This window comes from Buteo buteo, chromosome 1 (assembly GCF_964188355.1).
Source record: "Buteo buteo chromosome 1, bButBut1.hap1.1, whole genome shotgun sequence".
In the NCBI taxonomy this organism is placed as follows: domain Eukaryota; kingdom Metazoa; phylum Chordata; class Aves; order Accipitriformes; family Accipitridae; genus Buteo; species Buteo buteo.
Window position 1 is genome coordinate 84554022 of NC_134171.1, and position 27873 is coordinate 84581894.

Consider the following 27873-nt stretch of genomic DNA (forward strand, 5'->3'; position numbering starts at 1 on the left):
ACTTCATATAATTTCAGTACTGTCATCCAAAAATGCAGACTTCAGCTTGGATTCAATTACTGACTAACACAAAGGCTAGCTTATCCCCAGTCTGGATTCAAATTTGATAGTGTGGTTGCACTGGCCAGATCCCCAGAGGAGGATGGCAGCATGAGTAATGTAAGACTAACAGTCGAAGCTAGAAGAAAAGCTGTTTAAAATGATGAGGCAACAGAAGCAACCAATAGAGCAGAAGCGTAGAAGTGGCACGACAGCAAATAATACCAATTTTAAAAAATGCATCAAAGCGTTAGTCACAGATAATAAGCCTCTCTTTCTTGCCACACGGAATTTCAGCCATTTTTCAAAATTCCACTGGCATAGACATAAAGGAAAAGCTCCAACTATAAACTATCACTGAATGCTGTTGAACTCGGGTTCCTGCTTTTTTTCCATGAATGCACTGTAAGTCAGCATTCCAAGACCAACAAACGTCTCCAAACCCAAGCTATTTCCAAACAGCACATGTACCACGATATCGTCCAAGATAATGGCAAAAATATGTAGGAAGCCATTCTCCTCTAACACCACATAAAAAGAGGAAGGGGGTGCACCAACAAAACATGCTGATCTGCACAAATGAGGTCGTGGGTTTCAACAAGTACGACAACAAAAAGCTTCAACAAAACAACTAGAGCAAAAAGATCGTTCTGTTTCTGAAATGAAAAACAAACAATATCCTAGTCAGCTCTCGGTTAAGCCAGTTGAAATTCAGCGTAGCCATTAGTGAGAGAAAGCATCTGGTTGGGACTTGGGAAGTTTAGACTCTTCCTAACCTGAGGTATGAGCTTACCCCCTTCTGGTTGGGGTAACAATTTGCAGACTCTTTGAAAATCCCACCCAAGCTGTGAATATTATAATCACCCCAGATAAACCTTCATAGAAGGTGCTGCGCACAGCTTATTATGTCCCAAGTAACTAAAAGGTTTCACGGAGGCTCTTGTTGTCCAGCTCGAGTCTTCCAAGGAAAAGTGCCTGAGGGAACCCCCTGCCCAGCAAAGCAGCCGGCTTTCCTTCTGGAACCTGGCTTTCCCTGCTTTGGAAAGCCAGCTGCTGCCTCAGTTTCCCTGGCATTACAGCCAGAATCCTGTCTTTTACCTTTGCAGCAGTTTAAAACAGGTCAGGAAAGCATTCGCTTACCTTATGTAGGAAAAGGAAAGGAAGGCAAATGCCCGTCTCCCGAGGAAGAGGCATAAGCTTTCGGCTCAAGGATAACGTGCCAAAACCGTCAGTGCTGTTTAGAAGACCAGAACTCCCCGTCACCTGGCAGGTGGTTTGCATTTTTTCCTCATATAAAAGTCACTCGGCAATACCTTACTTCTCCCACTCTCCCTCATTTCACCTGGATGTGAGCAAGCACCCAGGGCTCACCCGAGTCCCAGAGTACACAAATGTACCAGCCTCGCCGTTCTCACTGTCGATAAGCTAACGATATCAAGAGTCACTAGGGGGGATGCTACCGTACGTTTGCTAAATGCCGACACAAGAACCTTGAGGTTCCAAAGGTCCCTGTTATTTATGCCAAATGAGTAAAATCTCAGAGTCTTCTGATCTACGGTGTGAATATACTAATGAACACCTGTGTGTGTGTGGACAAGCCCTTGTTCTCTACAGGGCATTCTGTGCCTTCAGGACTCGAGGCAACCAAGCATGAGAGGTGCAAGCTGCTGGGACATGCTACCAACTACTGGAGCGTCACAGAAACTGTAGGATGCCCACAAGGTACGGGGATAAACGAAGAGGGTTAGAAGAGCTCCACCGGTGACATTTCCCAGCCTGTAATACAGATAGCTTTTAGTAATTCTTACAGTGTGAGTCAGAGGGAGATATGTTTTTATCGAGTAATTTGAAATGCTTGTGTTTAAATAGTTGGAAAAATTTGATTTCGGTGCCACACAAATGTGCTTTCAAAGTCATTCCATGCTGTTTCTAAAGTCCTAACGCAGCCTGTTCAGACCGTGATATGGAAGAAATGGTTAGAAGCGGACAAAACGGGAAAAATAGAATTGCATGCTACCTGACAGAGCGCTTGAACAAGAAACAAAAAAATACGCAAAAATTTAAATGTCATGGTTTTGTAAACAGGATGTAAACATCATGGTTTTGCTTTGCTTTGCTTCATATTCACCATTACTTGTTTTAAGTTAAAAGCAGATGCAGCGAGTCTTTTTGAGGCAGAACTTGGACCATGCGGCAGGCTCCTGGTAAAGAACCAACTGCCGACAACCCAGCTGTCATAAAAGGTGTAGTATGACACCACAGTAAACACAGAGTTAAGTAGAAGCACTCTATGTTCAAATGGAAATAGATTTCCATTTCAAAGTTCTCATCTATCAGCCTTCAGAACAGACTTAATTTCAAATGTAATTGCTTATTGATCTTCCCTCTTGGGGGAAAATCCCAAACCAAACATTATTAGTACATCCAACAAATTGAGGATTAACCTTCAAGCAATGAAATAATTCCACAAATCAATAGGTCGTTTCTCTTAGCACAGTTATAAAGTACCAAAGTAATAGTAAAGTGAGGCAAAAGCTAACATCAAGCAGTAGAGATTTGAAAACTTCATCCAAACAGCCCGCAACAGTCTGGGTGAGCCTCCTCCACAGCAGCCTATCTTCAGTCTTAGGAACATAACATTTTTGTTTCTCCGTGACCGCAACATAAAAAGAGCTTTCAAGAACAAAGGAGAATACAGTACGTTCTTCTATAGATGGTACAGATATTCCTAACGCCAGAGAGTAAGGAGTAATAGTTCAGAAATTTATTGTTATTACTTATCCTCAGGCCTCAATTCATTACTGCTATAATTCTGAGCCTGGTGATTGCTGTAAGCATCCCCCACCTCTCCTCCTGGGAAGCTGCTTCCTACGCAGCTGGCGCAGCCCTTACTGGTGCAGGGGGTTGTCCCAGTCCAGGGGCAGGCTCTGCCTGCTGCCTCCGTTGCCTTTCACGAGGTTGAGGTCAGCCCAATTCTCCAGCCTGCCCAGGAACCCCTGAACACCAGCCCTCCCCTGCAGCCGACTTACGGATCCCCCCGGTTTGGCGTGCTCTCTGAATTTACCGAAGCGGTATTCGCTACCATCGTCTGGTTTGTTTGATGAGCACGTTAAACAGCGTTGACCACAACGCTGTCCTCTAAGGAATGCCACTGGCAGCGGGGCTTCGTACGTGCTCGCAGTGACGGTGTCCCGTGTCCTAGTCTGAAAGAGTGGCTTTTACTGGTCAGTACAACACACCCTGCTCAGTGCAATGCTCATCAGTGCAATACACCCCACGATACTGAACATTTGTTCCTCTAGTCAGCGATGTCAAGATTATCGTGGTATACATTTAGCAAATACCAAATGAAATGGAAATAAATGGTCTTTTTTGGCATAGATGAAAGGAGATGAGCAGCTGCTTGGGAAAAAACCTGCAAATAAACCTTCTTTTACGCCCACTTTATCTCCAAACCAACTAATTCTCCCAGCTAGTAGCTCACCACTTGTGGTATATTTAAGCCCATAACTGACTTGAGATACTCTGCTCTCTTGATGCTACATACCTTCACCAGGATTTCTTTTCACCATTATGCTACCTTCACTCCCCTTCCAGCATTTCAAATGTTTTAAAGTCACATTCATGTATTCCGTTGTCTTATCAGTTACATCACATCAACCTCTCTATCCAGTTTAAATGCAATCCAATTTCAGAAAAATGGTGCATTGCCACTTTAGCTTATTATAAAACACAGAAAGTGAGGTCGTTCTAGGCCAAAGGGATGTCGTCCACAAACCATACTATCTACGTTCTGTATCGAAGCTTCTAATTTTTTAAAGCTAATTAACTGAGTCAGTATTTTCAAGCACAATTCTTATTTCTCTAATTTTAATAAAGCTGCTCACATGTTAATATGAAGGCGACAAACCTGGCTGCAGACCCCGCGGTGGACCTGCTCCATGAGAAACGCAGAGCTGCTCTTCAGATGCACGGCATCGCCGCGGACGGGACTGCGCTCCGTGGGATTCGCGAGCCCGGGCTGGCGCCTGCCGGACTTACGCTGCTAGCAGCTGCTAAGCTATCTAGATTCACATCGCTTTCCGTGTGCGCGGGCTAAGAAGAATTAATGCTTTTTCTTCACAAGGTATGGTGTATAAAATGTGAGCCAGGTGGTGTGTAACGCAATCTCCCTTCTGTGTAATGGCCGCTCTTCTTAAAGAACCACACAAATCTATGCTGGAAGCTCTGCTACTCAAGATATTCACCAGTTCTTTGGAAAAGGTAATACACACAAAAGTAATAAAGTTTCTGATCATTAAGGCGGTGATACCTCAAGGTAAATGAAGAACTTGTACATGGATTGCAAAACACCGAGTTATTAGGAGATAACTAGCAGCTGAAAACTAATACACGGGCGAAAGCACAGCAAAACGTGTACATACGCACAGTGTCATTACCTACGGTCACTCAGTAAAAGGCACCAATCGGTACAAAAGGCCCAGAAGCAAAACACGACAGCGCTGCACAAACCCGCAACGTGTATCTAGACCCTCACACAGCCACCGGGCAGCACAGGGGTGGGAGGCTCTGCAGAAAGTGGCAGGGACGGCCACAAATAAGGACCTGCTTACACACCGTGAGCGAGGAATAAAGTATTTCCCTCTGGACTAGAAAAGAGATAATGAGGAGGGATAAGCAAGGTCGATATAAAACCCGAAAAAACAGAGAAAAGCTGAAGGATATTCTCTGGAGATAGGGTGGGTCAAATAAAATGGCCAGGTAACAGGGTTAAAATGAACACAAGTCCTCCACAGTACCTAACCGAAATGCCTAAGTCACTGCTGCAGAAGTTCAGAAAGCATTAACCAAGTGAAGGTAGGAGAGATCCGCGGGTGCTGGTGAACAGGGTGCCCTGGAAAGCCCAGCAGCGCTGCAGGCTGGGGGGATGCGCGGGAGGCAGGAGGGCTTGATCGCAGTGCTGCTCCTACACAGTTCCTTACCTCAGCTGGGGCCAGCGTCAGAGACAGGTTACTGAACTGAACAGCTCGTTACTAGAACCCCGTATGGACAGTTTTTTTGCCCCTGTAGCTACGTGATTCAGTGTACACAGCCTGTACCACAGTTAAAGCCAAGCTTCATCTAATCATGTCTTCTACTCGTAGCCACTACAATTCAGCGGCTCTCCCATATTAAGCATGGAAAGAAAGACTAGAGATTTTTTTTGTTTTAATGCAGATTTCTTTAGGCTTTAAAGACAGCCAAAGGGCAGCTTGAGACATTGGACTCTGGTTTTAGAAGGAGCACTACATCTGATGAACAGCTGTGAATCAACCTGCATGGCAAAGATACAAGAAGACAAGCGCTTAGCTTTTAAAATCCTATTGATACAGACAATAACCTGAAGGAGACACTGCTGGCTTTTCTCCATCTCCTCCCCCCACAAATGCCACAGGTTTCTTCTTTGCACAGGAACAAACATTAAGGCATCCTAAATATGTGGTATTAAAAAGCCCCGTCAAGAAACAGGTATTTGGGTTTTAGTGCTTATCGAATTTCTGTCAGTACCAGCAATTGTAAATCAGCCTCGAGACGGAAAGAGAATGCATCTGCTCACTGCAGTGCTAGTAAGAAGTTCCTAATAACGATGCAGATGTTTCCAAATAGCAAGTGGATGGGATGCCCAGATGTCTTTCATTGTCATATTTTTCCAAGCAGCTTGACAAACTTCAGATGTAAAAAAATAAATATGAATGATGAGTCTGTCTCGCCAGCAAAAATAAAAAGCATGTTTGACAAAAAAGCAAACGAAGCAGATCTGCGGAGGTCAGAACTTCGTCAGCCTTTGTCCAATTAAGTTCACATATAACCAGCCACCAAAACATCAGATGGCATTACATGAACTGAACTGCCGGTCACTCAAATACCAGACTCTCCAAATTGATTTATCTCACCTTGTGCTCCCTATTAAAGAGCAACTGCTAACTAAAGGAAGACTTCTTTTTTCTTCTAGTAGTAAATGTTCCGGGCATCAGAAACTTGGAACCTTTGAAGTGCTGGAAGTAATGAAAATATATTGTTACTTATTCCTGGCAGGGAAAACCCTGCAAACTGATTAAGAAAAAGGACTTGAAATAAATCAAGAATCAACCCTGTGAAAGCAAATTGAGAAATAGCATTAAAATACCAAAGCACAGACTCAAATGCATCTGTTTGCAAATTCACTTGCGATTAGTGATAAAAAAACCATTTAGTTGGCTGTGGAAGAACCTGAGCAGAACTCAGTTATATGGTAGTGCAGTTTCAAGGACTATGAAGGACAAATTATTTACAAAAGGTACCAACTGAATTATATGTTTCCTGGATACGCACTGAGTGTTGGTTAAAAATGAGCATTTAAAAAAACCCCAAAGTTAGGTAATAAATTATTTTGTGACCTGGATTTCTGTTGCTATCACAGATCTAAAAAAGAAATCCCAGACTTTTGCTGAAAATCAACAAAATCTATGATGCTATTAGTTACATAATCTGTGATGATATTAATTATATTTTATTCATAAGCCACACAGCATAATGAGTTACCCTTTCATCATATGACCTTTTTCAGGGGTTTTCAAACAGCTTTTGCCACAGATCAAATTAAAGCAACAGATATACTTCAAATTACTCTCAGTCTAGGAGCACCAGCTGAATTTTCCAGAAACAGGGCAAACCGAGCTTTGGTGAATAGTAAAGGAAGCCTAAAACAGGTAACCTATCAAAAGGAAAGCAGCACGTGAGAATGAAACAGCATTAGGAAAATTAACAAGCATTCTTTATCTGACACTTGGAATTTGGAGCAACAACGCTGCTTCCACACGAAAGGGGTCATGTGTGTAAATTGAGCAACAGAGACTTTTTTTACAATCTGGAGAAAATCAAGTGAATGACGTTTGACTCCCCACAGTACACGGGTGCAAAGGACCAAGTGTCTTGGACTTAATGCATCCAGAAACGTTCAACAACGTGATTTTTCAGTTACGCTTGAGATAGCCACTCTATGTTGTGAGAAAACCTGGAAGACCAGAACGCAGTTTCACTTAACCTGAAAACTCTTCCGCCTGAGGCCCAGGGGATTTCTCAGAGCTTCCCAATCCTCCTCGGCAGACGCTGCCCAGCTCTGTTGGCTCGGGTATTGCTGTCAGAGGCAGAGCACCCAGCACCCAGCACCCAGCTCTGCCCTGGACGGCTCTCGGGAACGGCAGACCAGGCTTGGCCCGCCGGCGCGTACCCTTTTCAAGTAGGCTGTGGTACGCATACCACAGTTGAGGAAAGGAAAAGCTCCAGTTTTACTCCGGGATTGCTTCCCGAAGAACTGATCGTGCAGAAGAAAAATGCTAAAAGGCCTTCCTTTCTGCCCTAAGCAAGTGAAAAAAAAACCACAAAGAATCTTTATCATCAAATCACAGAGACTCAAAAAAAGCCAAATGAAAATCTACATCCAAAAATGGAAGCAAGAGACTCATTTCCAGCTGGACACAGTTAGTAAGTCCAAGACCTAAGTAAAAACTAAATCAACAAAGACAAAAGGCATCAAGCGCTAAATGCATTCTATCTTGTAAGAAAGGTAACGCAGACGTGACTTGAAAGAGGTACTCGTGTTTTCAACTGCTTTCAAGTGTGAAAATCCTAGGTTCTCGAGTTCTCCACAAAATGAAATTCTTACCGCCACAATTGTTTTCAACAATCCAAAAATCTTTCCCTATTGGACAAAAGTATTTCTTAACTTCAATTTCAAAAACATTTTAACAAAGTTGTGACTATGTCATTCATTGACGCTTCCTCTGTAAACTGGCTTCTCTGGGACCGCTTCTTGCCTTATTCCTGACGAGCTTTCCAGGGTAACTCCCCTCGTATTAAAACACGACACTACGTGTCCCAGGCACCCTGCCGCTGAGCTGTGTTCAGCAGTTAGAAGATAACAGCTCTGGGCAGCAGGGCAAATAACAGATCCACGCCTGAAGTGAGTGAGCCTAGGAACTTAACTACCTGTTACAGCTATGAAAAAAGAATGAAGAATCAGGCTCTATTCGGCGATCTGAAGGAGTACTAGAGAGAGAAAGGCAGGCTTTCCTGCTGCCAGAAAGCTTTGCTGGGTGGGTTTTTTCTCCTTTCATGGGGCACACCACCTGAAAGCTACGGCCTCTTCAGGGCCAGCCATTCTTGGCAATATTTTTAATTAAAATAAAACTTTTTCAGAGGCCTGTGAGGACTGGGACATTTGGCAGACAAGTCTGCGATCATCCCCAGGGGTTCTGCTCGAGCTGCTTTCGGAGCTCCCAAGGAACATCCTCAGCAGCTGCTTCTCTCCCGCCAAAGCCCCCTCCCGATCTACATGCTTCAGTACCTCTTTGCTACCCTGGCAGAGCTGCTGGGAGAGGTGTGCCGTCGCTTGTGACGACGCTGGACAAATGATCCTTTGATTTTTTTTTGACAAAATTCGCTCCCGGCACGCACCGAGCTGCAATCTGGCCAGCTGGTCGTGGCAGTGGGTGCCTCCTGCAGATCCGCTCCAAGCTGAGCCCTGGAGCCTTTTCCCGATTCATAAGCCCATTCCCACCTCGTCCGCTGTCGCAAACAGAAGTGGCGGACCACAGAAATCGGCATCCTAAAAAATGGAGGCTTTCGCTATCCGCTTGCGTGGACCTTCTCAAATATGGGCATACCGCTTCGCAGCGCATTTGAAATACATTCAAGAAGAAACTGAACATAAGGGAACAGAGTACGTACTCACTTGGTAAACTATTAAAACATTAAGCTTCACATGAAAGGGAGGAAACAAGCCCAAAGGATTAACGAGATGCTCCAGGGCAGGAAACAGCCGCAAACCCATCACTGACTGTCACACCACTCTTCAACTTTCGTAAATAATTAACCGAGTTACTACTACCTGTTGCCTTAATATCGCCAACAGATTTATTCTTGAGGAGAGAAAAGCACAACTACAGTTGCTCCTGGAACGAGAGCACTTTCTAACGTTTTCTCCTACCATCAAAGCCACAAGCAATCTGATTGTACCGATGTCTCCAACACGCTTTTTAATATACGGGTGACACGAATTCAGACCACTGCATTTAATTCTGTAAGGCAATTTCATTAACACAGGACTGCGGCAAGTTGTAACCCTCTTACTTTAGCCGCTCCATGAGTCACAGTCTACTGGCAGCCTTTACAAAGACATGAGCAGAGTATCTTCTGCTGTCGGTTAGGACAAAAGCAGCAAAGCCCAAAGCTTTATTCAGGGAAAATCTCCGATTCTGTTCTGTTCCTGCAGCAAATAAAAAGTTACTTTAAGGGCCAGAGCCCACCTATGTTTAGCAATAGCTGACCGGTTCCCAAGTAGAAATGATGACACCAGGGCAGCTGCCTGTGCATCTCAGTGAAGAACCACAGCAGACGCGGGCTCCTGAATTCACCAGTGGGTCCGCAGAGTTCTTGTAAGTGCCTGAGCAGGGGGACCACCTCTCCCTCGGATAACGAGGCTCCAACATGCAGCAAGATTTCTGTAAAGTTTCTTGTAAAAGAAGGGAGGGTGGGGGGTGAAGAGCATGCAAAGGTATACAAAAGGTCTGGTTTAGATTAAGATATTTGTAAGATCTGACCAAGATCTTTTTAGCAGTGTGTCTATCCCAGCCTAGACCGAGACAACAGTGCATCAGAGAAGCAGAGCTGCGTCCTTACACCTCCCCTGCTCTCAGGCCAGGGCTGATATGAAGCTGGACCAGCAGTACACGATCCATCCCTCGTTCCAGCCCAGCTACCCAAGCCCCCGAGCCCATTCTGTACTCACACCCCATCACTCCCTGCCCTCCATAGAGGATGTGAGCACGTAAATCTGACTTTCTCCAGGTGCCTAGGTCCACAGTTAGATAGCCCATGCAGAAAAATCAGAGGAGGAGGAAAATCTTACTGTCCCTTGCCATTAACAAGAGAAAGGAGAGCTTTTACCTACAGATATAAGCCATGAGCCCAGCATAAGCAAATATTTGAGCATGAGAATGGCTTCTGAACTGCAGTGCCTGCTGAGCCCCACACAGTCATCTCTCCCTGACTTACAGAAAGGCAGAGAAGAAAAGGAAGCAAACTACGTGTCACCTCTACCTTCGCTAGTCTTAGGAGTCATTTAGCTACTCCATCCTGAGCTGGGAAAAACCTGCTCTCCGGCACGCATGTCACTCTCTTAGCTTTTCAGATGAAGCAGCCTGCTTGTCATCTGGGGGGAGTGCTAAGACTCCCACGGAGACACCGGAGCGGCACCCGAGCCGTTCCTTGTACTCTCCTCCAGACGCGTCCTCAGACTTTTCCAGGGAACGCCTAAAAAAAGGCACTGCCAGTCACACTGCAAAGGAAGACGCACACACACAAGAAGCTTTCCTTGGCTACTCCTGGAGGTACGAGCCAGCAAAGCTCTTCAGCACTCACTGGGTTTTCTTCCCAAACCACACAGTATTTGACAGAGTCTAACCCAGATTTCCCACAGGTCAGCCTCTCCCCGTCACTACGGCAGGAGAAGCCAGCTTCCCTTCGATAGCAATTCGCTCTCTTCCAACTCAAACTGCAGACTCAGACTTGTGTGTCGTTTAATAACCTCCAGAATCCTAACTATCTTGACGATCTTATCCCACGTTATTAGAACACTCAAAAGAATTATTAGGCAAGGCATACTGGCAAAAAAACCCCACTGTTTTCATAGCAAACAACAGCTGGGTCGTGCTGTTACTCTGCGGTGTTTTACTATTGCGTTTTGGAAAGATTTACGTACTTCTGTAACCCAGAAATGGATCTGAAGAAACTCGGTCCGCTGGGAGCAGAATTAACTGCAAGGATGATGTTCTCACGTTAGTCATTTCCACAGGCATTCCTATCAGCTTCACTTGCCCAAAACCGTGTCATCCCACGTAAGACAAACAAGATAAGTTTACTCTCACTTATCATCTGCGCAGCGTTTCGGAGGGACAAACGGAAGGATGCGGTGAACCCCAGGGGACATCTTGGTCCAGCACACGCAGTACGGCAAGAATTACTGCGCGGGAACCCCACGTGTGTCTCCCAGCGGGAACGAACCTCCAAGAGAGGAGCACGGCCTGCCAGCCCGGCTCTGAAGCATCCAAATCGCTCAGTCAGAGCACCCAGGATCAATTTTCCTCCTTCGCTATCACAAACCAGGGATGAGTACATCGTATGCAGACATTTTCAAAGATAAAAACTGAATTAAGTTGCCTAGGTCCCCCTTGGTTTGGATTCTTACCTATTTCCGCATTTCTATAATCTTTCAAAAAATACACTGAGCTACAAACCCGTTAAAACCAGGTGTCTCACAATAGGGAAAAATGCCAAAACTGCCTAAAATTCAGGGGAAGAAAATCCAGTAACAGTCATATGGTATGAAAATTACCATTTTATACGATGATGCAAACTGCTACATTTTAATTCATTTTCCCATCAAAGACATCGGTTAAAAAGGCCAACTGTAGAATGTAGACTGATTAAAAAAAGGATCTTTTCTTTCAGTGAAAGAGAGTCTCTTGGTGCTTTCCTAGTACCACGCTTCAGTACTAAATTTGTACGATGCGCATGTAAAACACATAAGCAAGCATCAGCCCCCGCAAGCTGTGGGAGGATTCATTTCCTCATGTTCCTGACCTCTAATTCGCATAAATTCATCTTGATAAGGCAGCTCTTCTGCTTCCAATTAGCGTGTTTTCTCAGAGAGGGACGGTCCCGGTAGGGACTCTGTTCTACAGCTGGCGGTGAGTGGGGCTGCGGAAGGGCGGCCGGAGCCGGCAGAAGGGATCACCCCTGGACCCACTGCTGGGTCCCGGTCCCTCCGCTCTCACCGCGACCTTACCCAGCCAGCTTCAAAGCATTTTTAACCATCTCACGTGCACCTTTCTTATCGAACTCGGTGGCAGAAACGAGCTACTTCTCATCTGAGCTGGGGAGCTCGGTTCTGCGATGCTGTCCAGCACTTCTGACGGTTATCGTATACCTGTAATAACATTATCCTTCCCTTCAAAGCTTCTCCTCGCCTTCCACCTCAAACAAGGGGAATGCAATTGGCAGCAGAGAGGAAATCTCGGCAAGAGCTGCTTATTCTTTCACTGTATGTTTAGCCGACACTATGAATCTCATTCTGGGAATCGGTCTGCTCTGAAAAGCATCATCTCCAGTTAGTTACCTACTCGGAGCTGACACGTATCACAAAACCAGCTCTGGTGACTGGTGAGCTGGGGAGAAGACACAGAGTGCTGGTTTGTGTTTACCATCACAGGCCAAGTACCACGGGCAGGGTTTAACATCTCCTTATCCGTCAGAGGCAGCGGTGAGTCCGTGGGATGCTCCTCTCTGACGTGACAGCGGAATTGTCCGTTATGCTGACAGGGCACAAAGGGCGTCCTTACCTTGGCATGTCTTCATCTCTCAGGAGATTACTTCAAGAACATCATCTGTAAACGAAACAGGCCCCCTTCGCATGGGAATAGCTGCTTACAGAATATTTAAAAATCTCTGCTGTCTGTTATCACCACTGTTTGTTGAAAGTTTTCTTCTTCCTATGTAATTTGGGGGCATCAGGAGTTTTTACTGGGAAACTGTATAAGCCTTGGAATGGCTGCAAGTTGCATGTACTGATCTTTCTCCATTTTTTCAGTTTTCCCTTCATACAGATTTCTGTGTGGTTTACTACTCTGGCTTTGGGTGCCTGCGGTTGGAATCAAGCCTCTATCCTTGGTTTTATTTAAGAATAATTTTCCTTTGTTATTGCCAAGAATTGAAGACGACTTAAACAGATGGATGTCCCTACTGCCATCGCAGGGAGGTAAGTGCAACCTCCCTGACATAGACGGAGCACATAAGTCACTTTCTAGCACTTTTTGATCCATTCCTGCTCAAGTTTCTTTCTTTCTTTCTTAAAAAAATGTTACAAGTTTTTCCTCAGCTATGAAGTCTGGGTTTTCTTTTACTCATACACATTGCAGAGCAAACAGGATAAAGCCTGTACAGCAGAGACTATGGATCTTATATTTACATTTAATTTCATAATTATCTGGCTACCCTGAAGGGACTCTCCCCGCAAGCGCTGCATTGCCCTGAACCTTAGCTTCGTTACCACGGGGGCTCACCGACAAGCAGTGCAGCAGGTCTAAAGCGGTGCATCTCGTTAATATAATTTCTTGGATGTACCTTGAATATTATTTCAATACATCTTACTAACTCTTACAACTCTTTTCAAAACGAGGGATGAGCATTTGTAGCAAACGTGTTTCTATTCCTAGCTTTGCCACAGACCTCCTGTTTGATTACAGCAGATTACGTTCTCCGCTTGTTGACTACCTACACTTTACAGCCCTGTTGTCTAGCGTGCCCAGTTATGATTCATGCTAATGCTTTTCGTATATTAACTCAACCTTTAATGTAGAGCAATTATTAAATTGATTGTGAAAAGTCGAGGCTAGATAGTGAATCTGCCAGGAAACACCCAGCTACCTCACTGCCTACTGAATTTCCGGACACAGTGATCATTACTGTTCAAAAAGTTTCTACTGGATGAGAGGTAATGGACATCAGTTGGAACAAGGGAAATTCCAGTTAGATAGGAGGGGGAAAAAAAATATCATAACGAGGATAATCAAACACTGGAACAGGGGCCCAGAAAGGTTGTGGGATCTCCATCCTTGGAAATATTGAAAACACAACTGCTGAGTTCCCGTGCTTTGATTCTCTGAAATGCTGAGCCATAGAGACCAAACAGATAGGTGCACAAAGGGAACTGAGAAATGTCCCGGAAGACAGTATCTAATTCACAGTCTACAGACAAGGACCTTAATTTTTCTCCACTCATGTCACAAATTTTGGATGCTCATCTAAGGGAAGAATTGGATTGTTTTTATTTTTTGAAGCTGGATGTAAATAACTGCACACAGGACATCACTGGCATTCATCACTGACCTCTGGCAACTAATTGCTAAATTGCACCACCCAGCACGTTAGTGGAAACACTCAACATAGAGTTGACTTGGACTGGGAGGAAAAACACCTCACCAAGCCAACTCCATACACGACTGTCCAGTCTCCCTGTATGTCTCCGGTGACAGAGACCCTGAAAAAAGAGAGGAGAGACAGGAAATACTAAACCAAAGACACTTTCCAAGTACGAGATGAATCCCAAACTCCACCCGAGGACAAGTGGGCCAAGCCCAACTGTGAACTTTGAGGGCAAAGAAAGCAGATCTGAAACCTAATCGTGGGCTAGCCCTCAGTACAACAGCAGACGGAGGACACGCGCCCCGGGCCATGCTCACCAGGGGACACTCTGGGTTGAGACCAAAGGAACAGTGGCTCTGCAGAGCCCAGTAATGCACGTAGCTTCTGGGTTGTATTTTGTGGTAATCAGCTGATTCCACAGGTGTACTGACTGATACTGATGTCCAAGCAAGGGAGGTTAAATCTAGCTCAGGCTATGCCTAACCAGGCATAGAGCACACTTCCATCTGTGGTGCAAACAGATGCTCAAACCCTTGGAGAGGGCTGTAATTCCACTGCACTCAAAGATATTACTCATCTACTTCCACTTCTAAAAGTGCTTGATGGTTTTCTCATTATTTTTCCTCCCACTTCTCCTCCTCCTCAGATCCCTTCTCTTTCCTCCTCATATATTGTAAATGCCCCCATCACCAATACTCATTTTTTCCTTTGTCCCATGCCGTGCTGTTCCTGTTTGAAAAGTACTTTGTTGACCACCTTTCCTTTGATTAAGCAAACTGTTACCTGAAAAGAAAGAAAAACCCTAACCCCACAAACCAATATTCAATCAAGAACTTCTATGAATAGTATTAAGTTTCAATTTTATAGAAGGTGGCTGATTTAAAAGCAAAAGCTCTAGCAGTTTTGGATTAAGAGGCAGGATGTCTTTAGACAAGTATATACACAGGTTATCGCCATCAATACAACTTATACATGAATGCCTATATTGCAACAGAGCATGTTACAAAATGCGGTGTACTAAGTCTCCACAGAAATCAGTTCCATCTTTCCCGCTATTACTGGTGCACAAACTTGTGTGGTGCGCTCTGCCGTATCTAAAATATCCTCCATCAGAACACAGGTCATGAGAAATTCTGCTGAGAAAGAGTTCAGACACCTTCTGGCATGACGACGTCTCTGAGAAACACTAATGTGCCTGGGGAAGTGCTGAGGGAGGTCTCCGAAGCAGGCAATAGTCTTCCCATTCTTCTACCTTCTATTCCAGGGTTTCATTCCCAGGCAACCAGGAGCAATTCCCAAATCATTTCTTCCTCCTACATGTTTCCCACCTGGGACAAAGACACTCGAACCCAGTGCCATGGCAACCCCATCAGCCACACAAGCACTTTGGTTCTTTAGGGAAAATGAAAATTCTGAAAGGAAGCTGGGAGATAAAGGCTCCTATTCCTTGTTTCCCACTGTTAGGAAGTAATTACAAAAATACTTTAATCTGAAGTGCTCTCTGGGTGAATTGGTTGTCATTTAAAAATAATACCATGATGTGAAGAGGAAGATAAAATAGGAAAACTTTGAGAACATTAACATGCTGTGTAACCTCCAAGCTTAAGGTTGGTTGTCATCATTATACTATATGAAAAGAAAGTGCATGGAAAAAACGAATAAATCAATGACCAGGAGGAAAGATAAATTGAACTCTTTGTGATCAGCTCAAGCAGAATATGGTCCAAAACCTGCCTCATCAGCCTACTGACGTAAATCTGAGTCTTCTCACCCACTCCAGTGGACTTGGATCAGGTTTTTACATTTCTGAGAAATACAATTTGGATTTTATTTTACCATACTCCTGAGCCTGATTCGGCAGAACTTGCAAAGGCGGCCTCCTGGGTGCAAATTTGATTTTAAACTCTACAGTTCTTTGCCTGTTTCTATTGTTCCTTGAATGCTTTCAAGGAATAAGGTTAATGATCACACAGCTTGGTGATGTTTGTCAGCTTATTAACAAAGGAGAACAGATTCTTTTCATCCTGTCCAGACAGAATATCATCATCGTGCTTTCAAAACCTTCCAGCTCAGGCTTGTCCAGAGAGCACTTCTTTCTGTTCCTAAGTGAAAAGCTATTCTGGTGATAAAATCTTGAAGATTTATTTAAATGATACTGTAACATGACAGCCTCATACATTCTTCTATTTTTTTCAGCTTTGTATGCACAGCTCGTTCGCTCTGTGTCCCCCAGACCCCTCACCCCCAGTACGGAGTCTTTTGATCTTTGTTTCCTTTTGCCCTTAAGAGTAAGTATTTTTTCTTTAACAAATGTTATTTGGGAATAACACTCACGACGTGAACACCGATCGCGAGTACCTGTAGTACTCAACTAAAATGAGAAGCAGAGATGTACAGTGTCTTTAGGATCAAGACTTAAATTACTGGGGAAGTCGAGCTTACAAAAAGCCATCCCAGGGCAATCTGATATGGAAAAGCCGTTAGGAGACAATTGTGCATATTTACACCCATGAAGAACTCTAGAGATCATCCTGCCCTATGATAGGATTCCCAGACCATACCTAACCAGATGCTCATTCCAGATGTTTAAAAACAAATGTCCAGTGTCTTTAAAAAAAAAAAAAGTCTCAGAAGCCACGCTACTCCCTCCTCCTGGCCCAGCACAGCCGTCTCACCGAGCACCGACACTCGCACAGCAAGCAGAGCATTTTCCGCTCCCCAGACGAGTGACCCTATGGAGCAGGCAAATGCTCCGGCAGAGCAGCTGCTTGGTGGCATCCTGCAAACTGCTGCCCACGAGGTACGTCCGCATGAGCAGGGGATGCCAAGCGACAGAGCTCTTCATACGGCTTCTATGGTATAGCAACTACTTAAAATATTTTCAGAAACAGCGTAGAGCCTCGCATAAACTGCCTTCATGATACAGTACCAGACATGGACAATGCTAGAGTACTAACACTTCAGAAGAGGGTTATTCTCCAAGCAGCTCACTCATTTCAGTCTAACGATAACCGTTTGGTAGGTTAAACATGGCAATCCATCATAGCTCAAACTAGGAGCTCCCCCCTTTTCATTCTGCCGGATTAATGGATGGTCAGAGGCTGTTGCCTATGGAAAAAAACCCTCCTCCTCCTCCCTCTGCATCTATTGCCTTTGCCAAAGCTGAAAAGATTCATTAAGATTGCTGGGCTGCCAAGTCCCCAGTGTCAATAAACGCATTTCTGGGTTGTGTTTCTCCTTCAGCACAAGTCAAACAAAAGCATGCTGCAATAGCTGGGAATTTCTATGAAATTCTGAGTGCTACCTATTTCTCTATATTCCTACCAAGCCTAGGGAGAAAGTCCTCTGTAGGCTGAGCAGCCCGTCTCAAACTTGCTGTCACTTGCTGCAAGCAGGTACCTGTTCATTCCTATTCTCCTACCAGGTTCATGATGGTCGATTCCACCCCACTTCTGAGCAGAGATACAAATTTTTAATCATTTTCTCAAATTCAGACAAAAATTGGGACAGTACATGTATTCTGAAAACGTGGTGTGAGTATTCTTGTTCTGGGTTATGATTACACGAGACATTATGAGCTGACCAGTTTTCACATGGTTTTCTGCATGACTCCTGTCTGACCCAGTTCTTCGCAAGGAAGAACAATCAAGAGTCTTTTCTGTTCCCAGGGGAGATATACACTTGACGTTTGTTGATGCTGTGTCACATCCTACTACGTCTAAGTGGTTTTCAATAGCGGGGGCTTCCCAGGGGAGGCCTTGGCTACCATCCTGCAGAAGAGAAAGAGCTTCCTCTGCGCAGAAGAACTAACCCAGGCTCAGCACTTCAGACCTGCCTTACCCAGGGCAACGGAGACCGCAGGTACTCATTAGGTTGTTGCTTTTTTAAATTATTTTAACATCAACTGGTCAGGACCTCCTACCCCTTGCAGGGCCCTGCGTTGCCTTGTGTTAGCAGAAGAAAGATCAGGTTCCAAGAAATACAGTAAAACAAGGTCCTTTGAATTAGCAGATAGATTAGCCATGAAATACAAATAACCACTCCTGCCATCAGTCTGTCAAAATACAGAACATCATGCACATTTCCCTGATAGCACGGAGTGAGCGCAGAGGCATTTTCTAAGCATAAAACCACCACCAACTATTCAGGGCCATTTATACGCAAGAGACCATATTCACACCAGAATGACTGAAAAGCGTGAGGTATAAAAAGGCAATAACTAATGAAGGGTTCCTTCAAGGAGTCTAAATTGGGTGCGCACAGACACAAAGAACAACAGGCGCCCACCAGCTCAAAGGAAAGGATATCTGCACCATCTCTTTAAAGGCTCAGCCTCTGGTATATTCTCCTAGCTCCTTAACTTGAGAGATGATGAAATTAAAAAGAAAAAATTTAAAGAAAAAAAAGCATCTGCTATCTTACCACTTCACTTTTCTCTCTGCGATATTCACATTGCTCCCCATCTTCTGCTAAGTGTTTTGAGGGGCTCTTCCCTATGCTTAACAAAAGAGTTAAAAAAAAAAAAAGTACTTAAAAAAAGACTGTGTAAGCATTTCAGTGTGCAAAGATGCAGAAGCTCCCCAGCACTCCTCCTAGCACAGACATGCAGAGGGAAGGAACACCAAAGCCTATCCATAAATGTTAACGGGTTTGTAATCCTACAGCATTCCTCAAATGAATGAGGCAGGATTTCCCACCTAATTTCTTGAGTGTTTCATGCAATGCACTTCTAAGGAAACCAATCTCTACACAAAGCAAATGATGAAAACAATAGGGCAGTGCACGCCATACGCCGTCATTCCCTAAAGAGGCTATGGATAGCCATGGATACCGTAAATAGGAATCAGCACAGGGTGTTTGCTGCTTCAAGGGTACGGTTATGTTGCTGCAAAAGTGGAAAGGCTAAAGCCACGCTATCCAGTAGAGCTTGAGGCATCCCAGTATCTGCCCCAGAAATGCAGATTCCTGGTTCCCGCCTTTCTAAGAAAGCTCGCTGAAACTTCATCACAAATAACTGCAATAAAGAAAAACAGGAAAGAGAAGTAGATAGATCATACATGTGTGCTCATTTCTATGAGAACACAGTATATGAACCAATAAACGGTCCCCTACATCGCGATCATTCCTAAAACCTTGGTCTTCACGTGGTAGTTTTTTTTGACGTAGAACTACGCTCATTCTGTCAGATGGTTTGAAAAATGTCCAACAAATTCCCAAATTTTACGAAATCCTGCAGGAACACCAGACGTCCTGTCAGACTGAAAGCTTCTTCCGTATAGCTGGAGTTGGAAACTTTCATGACAATAGCAGCTTATAAAACTGACTTCTTGTAGAGAGAACACAACACAGTACGTCCTATTTCATTGTGGAGGAAGGCTTTTACACAACGTTTCCCAGTTTTTGTAACAACTTCACTGACATCAACAATTTTAAGTACTTTTTTATCTTAGTATCTAGTTCAGTGAGTCATCTTGTCATCTAGTACTGAAACCTTGGATTCTCGTCTACATCGGCTAAATATGCGGCTGAACTTCTAAACTGCCAGCAGACCGTATTCTGCTTTTCTGCCTCTTGTCTGGGCACTGGGCATGTGTGGTGGGGAGCAGGGGCAGAGAACATCGAGAAGGATTTTCATGCACCCATATGTAGCAGACTACTTAACCACTCCAAACTGTTTCACCGTGGCGTAATAGCCAGATCTATTTCCTGAACTCAAATGTGCATAAAAGCTTTAAAACATCAAAAATAAATAGGAGAGATTTCCTGTGAACATGATTAACGGTCACCATTGATTTATTTAGAAGAGCCGCAACGTTAACCCATCACATGGGCCAAACATTTCCTCAGGCTCCACGGGCTTCAGCAGCTTGCTTTAACCTTGATCGTGCCTGGATCTTAAAAAACATCTTGAAGACATAAAGACGAAGGCAATATAACTTACTCCTTTGTTGTGCCTGATCTGAGCCAAGGTGGAACTACCAAACAACACTGCAGACAAGACTACAGTCTACTTTATATAATAAGGATCACAGTACAATAAAGATCAGGCTTTACCCAATCGGGAGTAGTTAGTAACAGGGCTTAGTCAATGACAACGAAAGGTGGCTAAAAGCAAAGAAATCACTCCAGCTGAACAGTGACCAGGAGGGAAAGCTAGCCAGCCTCCATCTAACTTTCTTCTTTGAAAAACAGAAAAGAACAGAAAGCCTTCCAGCTTCCACAACACACCGGCAAGTGGAGAGCTTTAGACACATCTGAAAATTAAAGACCAATGGAAGCTCACCTCTAGAAGATAGCTCACCTAACACGTTTTAAGAAACCCTCTTAGGAGAAAGTTCAAGATATCAACAGTAGTTGCAACATGTACGGCATTCTCACAGAAGCGCAGGCAGGCCATACCGTTATCTGTGCCAGGATCAGCCAATGCTCTTATACACGGGCTGTTGAGAGGTTCTCTGGCCACTTTTAAACTCAAAATGAGCTATAGAAAAAAGCAGTTTTTCTAGGACATTAAACTGTTTGGCAAGGCAATAATCAAGGGGAATTCTTCTGTGTATAAAGTCCATTAGAAAGGAGGTTAAAAATCTTCTGTAAAGACAAACTTTAATAAGACTCACACATTTGGTTTAGCTCAACAGGCGCAGATACGGACATGCAAGCACCACTCGCCTGATGTTGTAAATGACCTTACAGATTAGCAAGCGACCTAACTGATCAGCAAAACCAAGACAGTGCCAGAATACATAAATACGGAAGCCAAAAAACCCATACAACATTTTCTATTTTCTAGTGGCAATTCTTTCATGGTAGGTAAAGTTTTACCAAAGAATATAAACTTTTGGCACGGAATGGTCTGGGGGTCTTACAGGAGTAGAGCTCAGTTAAAATAACGGCAGCAATCTAGGAAGTATAAAACATCCCCATTTTCCTACCACGGTAAGCTGGATGTTCTGCAGGACTGGACCATACCCGGACATCACCAGGCACTCTCAGCTAGGTATGGTTACACACGAGCGATCCACAAACCTGTGGCTATTACTCTAGGAACTTTAAATTAAAAACATATCAACAAGTTAGTTGTAAACACAGTGGTACAAAAGCGGGTGAACAGTTTTCCTTCAATGTGCATGTCAACTTATGGAAGAAAGGGGAGGGAAGACAACTATCTTGCAAAGGATAGAAACTAAGTGTGGAAATACTGGTCCCAGAAAGTACAATAAAGAGACAGAGCCTGGGTTGAGTTCCCTAATCGGCACATTTTGCATAAAACACCTACCAGAGCATACCATGAACACAGACTGCTGGACTGTACCATAGCCAAAGGTTTGTTCATTTTTTCTAGGGGCAGAACAGGTTGGAGACCCAGGGATCTGCAGAGCCCAGCTCTCTAGAGCAGCAGCCGGGTTTCAGAGCGCTCCCAGGAACATCACAATACATTCCGCTGTTTCAGGACAGGACCGACAAGCCTTGTAATCAAGCGGCAGACACAAGCACCTCTCTTCTCTCATACCCTCTGCTGCCATTTAAAATAAAAAGCTGTACCTTTCTCAGAATTATATGGAATGCAGCAAGTTCCCTTAGCCTGTCTACGTTTGATCAAGTTCTGGCTCCTTTCGTGATGCTCCTTCCTTGCTGAATGCCCTCAAGGTATCCATATCCACCCTTCTGGTTCTCGGTTCCACTTGCCAAGATGACCTGTATTACATACTGCATCGATCTTTTCCAGACAAATGCTAAAATAACAATGCATAGCATCACAGAAACAGATCCCCTCTGCCAAAGAATGGAATAAAGCGATCTACAAGAAACAAGCCTTTTTGGTCTGAAGTGCTTGATAAACAAGAAATCAGCTGCAGACACTCGGCTTTGACACTAACTAAAAATATTGCTGTGACTTACAAAAAGGTAGCTGCTGTTCTTTAGTGCTCCCTCTGACAAAATGAAAGATAAGAAGGCACTGAAGACATGAAGATCCTCAAAGGACTGACCAAATCCCAGACAACATTCAAAGATTCTGAGGTAGGACTCACCATTTAGATGTTTATTGTCTTGCTAATCTTCATATATTATGAATTGTGATTTAGAAATTCCTGAATAATTTGTAGAGGAAAGAGATGCTGAATTCACCGAAGCAGACCCAGAAGGTCCATCGTCAAGTACGTGCTGTTTCTAACCACGGTCTGAGTCTGCCAGCCTGTCTGACCAAGTGGTTTCAACGCAGAAACATAGCGCTGAGCCCATTGCCACTACCACAAAGGCTTATTTAGCTCCATTCAGTCAATCGCACAGCAGAGATGCATGAGCTAGATTTGAACGACCTTCCTGGGGTACCAAAAGCAAAGTACCTTTGGCAGCACAGGTCTTGGAGAAAAGCCAGATCGAAGAGCCTGCATGGTTGGGACTGCTGCTGGTTCCCAAGCCTGCCGCAATACCGCTGTGCCATATTGCAGTCGGCAGCATGGACTTACCTTCTGAAAGACTAATGAAAGCCTGACAGGATTTTATTTGAAATGGCTGTCAATTCCCACCTGCTTTTTCAGAGGCAGAACTCCAAAACCACACCAAATAATTTAAGTCTGTGAGGATTGGCAGTGAGGGACTGCTTGATTTCTCTCTGTTTAATATTTGTATCTAAGTCTAGTTCTGTGTGTTGTATATAGTTGTTGTTGTTCGTCTCAAACCCTTTTAAGTTCCAAGAACATGTAAGCATAAAGTACAAATAGGAATTTGAGAAGCTGAGAGATGTTGAAAAACAAGGCAGAGCACTGAAGAGGAATAGAGCTGCTCTTTCATCCTCAGCCCATAGCGTCAGAAAACCTCAACATTCACTATGCAATGTGTTGGCTTGTAAGGATTGTATAATATTAAAAGGGGCGGAAAAACATACAAGGAAATGGATTAAACTACACAATAATTATTCTCAGATGGACCAACCACATTATCTTCAAGATGGAGGGGAATCCTTGGATATGTCAAAATATATCAGATCAAGAGAACTGCCTTCAAACTGCATTAATTGCAACCAGTAGTAGGAGGAAAACAGTATCAGTCATTGGCACAATTTAGCTATTACACAGAAAGAAATAGGACCCAAACTTTAAACAGAAGCTGTATGGATAGGCGAGCCTTAATAACAACTTAGAACATTAAAGTCACATGAGTATTTCTATTGACACCTCATGTCCCACAACATCTTACCAACTTATGTAGAGCTCAAGGCTTGTTTCCACTTCAATCAGTATAAAATTTGCCCTTGGTTGAAGGAAGGAAAAACCAAGCGTTTTGCAACATTTCTTAACAAGAACACTTTGTGGCTGAGTTCTGTTCTCCTAGATGGAAGCACATGCGCGCTGCTCTTGGCAGACAAACCGCGTGTGTGACTCCGACAGCAAATTTCAGCAAAACATTTAAACATTTTCTTTTCAAACAGCTCAGTCAAAACTACTGCTTTCAAAAGCTACCATAGGCTCAAGTTACCTGGAATAGATTTGTAAACAATCAACACGGGGGTACTGTACCTTCTGTATGGACATCAGGGAGCATATCGGTGGGATGTTGTACTACAGCTGATCGCCTGTATACCATGTGGATTCTTCCCTTTTCCTCTTCCATTTGCTTTCCTCTTTCCAAAGGCTCAATGAAGTATTCATCCTTATCGGTTCTTATCATTCCAGCCTGGTGAGGAAGAGAGAAAGCACACCAACATGTCATTTGAGAGCCTAAAGAGCTGTCCTGATGCTTTAAAAACAAATATCGAGAGGGGCAAAGCATAAAACACTCAGCATATTACTGTACTGTAAGACTCAAATTACCGCTGGGTTTCCTTTGCACGGACTTCTTGCCAGAGGTGATATCCCTCTGCACTCTGGGGATGGTCGTCTGGCTGAGGCCACTGTTCAAAGGCATTAAGAGAAGATCTTGTATATGCATGAGATACATTACCCCTTCAAAAACACAACTAAGACCGAAGTCATGTAGGAGTTGACCATTTGTATGTTATGCACAGCTATTTTGTAATCTAAGCACGGCACGCTGAGCATCGCATACTGCAATGTTCTGCTAATCCTTAACCCATATATATTCTGAACCCCTTATGGCTCAGGCCCTTCATTGTACTTCATTAAAACCAGCAGAAGCCATATGGTTTCCTACTTAAATGAACACATACTGTTCCATCCTGTAACTATGTAGCTATTGACAATTCTTCAAACCCCTTTCCCTTTATGTCTTCCACCTGTAAAAGCTGCGGGACAGGTTTGCAGACAAGGCAGATTTATCCCGGCGATCACCACAATTAAACTCACTGGACTAAGTCACACTTGCTTAAGTCCAGTTTAAGGGAAGAGAGATTCATGCTCAGGAGGAAAAATTTCTTTGCTGGCACTCGAATATAAATCACGGTAAGTAACAGTGAAGGAAATCTGGCAATACACTCAAGGAAACAGTCACTTAAAAAACCCTGCTTCTATCTAAGGGCAGCAAGACTAAACTTCCAGCACAGCCAGCGAAAGCAAGAACATCGCGTAGGAGAACTCACGCCGAACAATCATGTTGGTCATGCAAGAACATCATGTCAGCCGGCGTGTCTGACGTGGTGCGGCAAATGCCCCACGGCCAACCTGCAGTAAGACTCCTGCAAACTTTTTTGCTCGAGAGTTGAGGCGCGAGCTCTGCTCAGCTGGAAAGCAAGGCGTGCGAAACCTCCCGTTCTCATCCCACCCGCGTTGGTTGCACAGGTGAGCTGAGGTCTTGTACAGATATATATATATATGTATGTATATATAATAGGGCAGGATATAACTTCAGCTACAGCTGCCGCTTGCTCGCTATCAGCTGAGCGATGCATTGGTTTTTCCCATAAACCAAAAAAACTCCTACAAGAGAGCTCAGTTACTCTAACGTAACTGAGGATTTCACTACACGTAAAGTAGAAATTACAGTTATGGCTTTTACTGCAACCATAGACACGTACAAAGCATGAACAACAAAAGAAAACCACCGAAAAACCCCCAAACCCAAAGGAGACAATCCTGACAGCTCGGCAAACTGCTCCAGGGCCTCCGCAGCTCCGCTGGAGGAGGTACAGTTGCAATCCTATACTCCAGCTTTGAATGCCATCAAACTTATTTATGGCAATGCTACACAGGTTTTGTCTCTGTTTGTTTTGGTGTTGTTTTTTTTCAACAAATGGGGATTCCGACAGTCCATGCTTAGATAATTTGTCAAATACAAGTAGACAGAATTGTGACGATACATGACAGTGTAAAAATTGATATTTTAATAAAAATATTCAAAATGTCACAAACAGTACTTCACCACAAGCTGTCCATGCTCTGTGTGTTTTCTTACATGTACACTCAAATTTTCAGTTAATGAATTTCTTCAAATATTGGCTAAACTACCTAAATCTAAATACTACATTCTTCCTTTGTTTTCATTACTTGAGTAGCAGTAACAAACAAGATTTTTGGTTGGAATAACTCAGGTTAGTGTCACGAGTCAGTTTTTCATGTGGCTAGTACACATAATTACACTGGGAATTAACAAGTCCCCTTTGCATGTGAATGGCTTATTTGCTTGCCATTTTTCTGAGCAAAACTAAGTTTCGTACCTACAGCTGCTATGTTACTGGTGTAGACCTCATCTGGGCATAAAGATTTTTTTTAAATAACCCATTTTCTACGAAGCTGTTGCCTGTGAGTTGAAAGCAGTTCTATCCAAAAGCAGTGCTCAGTGCAAAAGCGAAGCTTGGCTTCACTTCCCAGCTTCGACGTGTATGCTTTTTCTTGTCTGTGTTAAAACTACAAAGAGCGAGCCACAATTATATTTTTGAGAATGGGTGTGCCTTGCTGTAAAAGGCATATAAGAATAATCTGCAAGCATCAAGTACAGTTTCCATTTTCACAACTCTCCATAAAACACTTTGACAGACCTAACACATTCCACCCCCCTTCAGCCACAACTCATTGTCTGCTCCTCAAAAGCCTCCTTCCTAATTCACTGACGCGGATAACCCGGCCGTATTAATATGAGACAGAAACAGCTGCTATTTTAAAAGTCTAATTACTCATTAGGAGGAACGGTACCCAAAGCGAACATCCCTTTTCACCTAATCATGCAAAACTAATCACAAGGGGGGAAAAAAAAGCTAATTCACAAAGTATGACCCCTGGCAGAAGGGACCGGCACCTACACCTACACCTACACCGCTCCCAGCCTGCTGCAATCTGGCACAATTACCGCAGCACACGCCGGGTTTTTCGTCGGGAGACGCAGAGCAGTCTCTTTGCCTTGGCACACACCTGGAATCACACACAGATCAGGTCCCGTCCCTTTTCCAAGCTGGATCCCTCTTCAGTCAGACTGTATCTCATACCCACCTTTTTTTTTTTTTTTTTTTTTTCCTTTTAAAACAGCTTTTATGGATGATTATTTATACAGCTGTAAGGTGCATCTCTACCTTTCGTTCGTCTTCACGGTAGCAGCTAACTCCACCAATTTCAGTGGATTTGAACTGCATCGAGGGGACTCACGCCCATAATTGTGAACAAATGCGACACAGTTTCTCTGCAAAACTTGCAAATGAAGCTAAAGGGCTGGATTTCCAACCGACGGTTGTCACCGACACCGTGTTCCTAGAGAGCAACGTCTCCCGCAGATCCAGCGCGAGAGCCGTGATCTGACCTCCAGTACGACTCGCAACCTCCCCCGGCACAGCGGAGAACTTAATTAAAAATACATGCTGTCAAATGGCTCACACAAGCTGAAGGCTGCACGCACAGACCATTTACCACATGTGGCGATGTGCTTTTTGGAAGAACAGCGTTCCCCACAGTCCCAAGAGAAAGGAAGAATTACAGTGGAGACCAGGCCATTGTGGCTTTGTAGTCAAAGGGCCAAACCTAAAGGGCTGATGAAGGGAAAACACGGATTAAAAAAAGAAGAAGAAAAAGGGCACATTGGTCATGCTAACCAGAACACATTCGGGGTTTATTCAGCATCATTCCTCACCTACTTTGTTCCTCATCCCTCCCACATCTTTTAGCCTTGTATTACTCTTTGCTTCCTTCGAAGGTATGATTTTGTATCACTTGTGCAGATGTTGAACAAGTTTCACATGCTTTGGAATAATTAATTTGCCCACACTTTTGGGATACTCACCCACCCTTGCTTTGCTTCACCACTACAGTAAAAAGCACAAATGTTAACATGTCTGGCATTTAATACGTAAGAGTTATAATACTACAGTGGTGTTATCTTACAAAGCATGTTGCAAATGAGCGCAGATAAATTTTTATAATTATTGATTTTTTTCCCCTTGTATTGGAAAATGAGCTTTAGAATTAACAGGCACAGTTTTGGTCCATTTTAACAGCCTACAGGCAAGCATGAATACAGAATCCAGCTTGCTTTCCATTCCAACTCCCTGCCCCCCTGCCCCCGGTTTCATCAATAAAAAGAGCTTGAAATTTTCCACATTAATGGAGAAAGAGGGGCATAAGCAGGTAGTGCATTTTCAAGTGAATCTTCACTGTAAACTTTACTGTCAACGCAGCATTTTCTTCTCCACTAGCCGGAGAGAAAAGCAAGCAGGTGTTTAGAGCACATATTTTTAAAGGCTCACTTGGAGAAAAGACTGCGGTGGATTTTCAAGAAAGAAGTATGTAGTGGAAATTTTTTTTTCCACAAAAGCACATTTATGGAGCAATACAGGAAAGCATAGTCTGAAATCCTGGAATGCTATTAATTTTACTACTTTTTCTTATAAATTAACAATGTTCAAAATTTCCATCAACTGAAGAATGCAGTTTGAAATCTGTGCTTCTGGGAAGT

At 43.7% G+C, this 27873-nt stretch overlaps 1 protein-coding gene across 4 annotated transcripts in view; it reads right to left on the bottom strand.

Moving 5' to 3' along the window:
- Positions 1–27873, bottom strand: part of ADAMTS3 (ADAM metallopeptidase with thrombospondin type 1 motif 3) — a 135381-nt gene that overhangs the window by 61401 nt on the left and 46107 nt on the right. For all 4 annotated transcript variants that reach the window (XM_075039321.1, XM_075039329.1, XM_075039312.1 and 1 more), the window contains one exon: positions 23559–23715. In XM_075039321.1, the coding sequence (XP_074895422.1) occupies positions 23559–23715 (157 nt within the window). The remainder of the gene's footprint in view (positions 1–23558; positions 23716–27873) is intronic.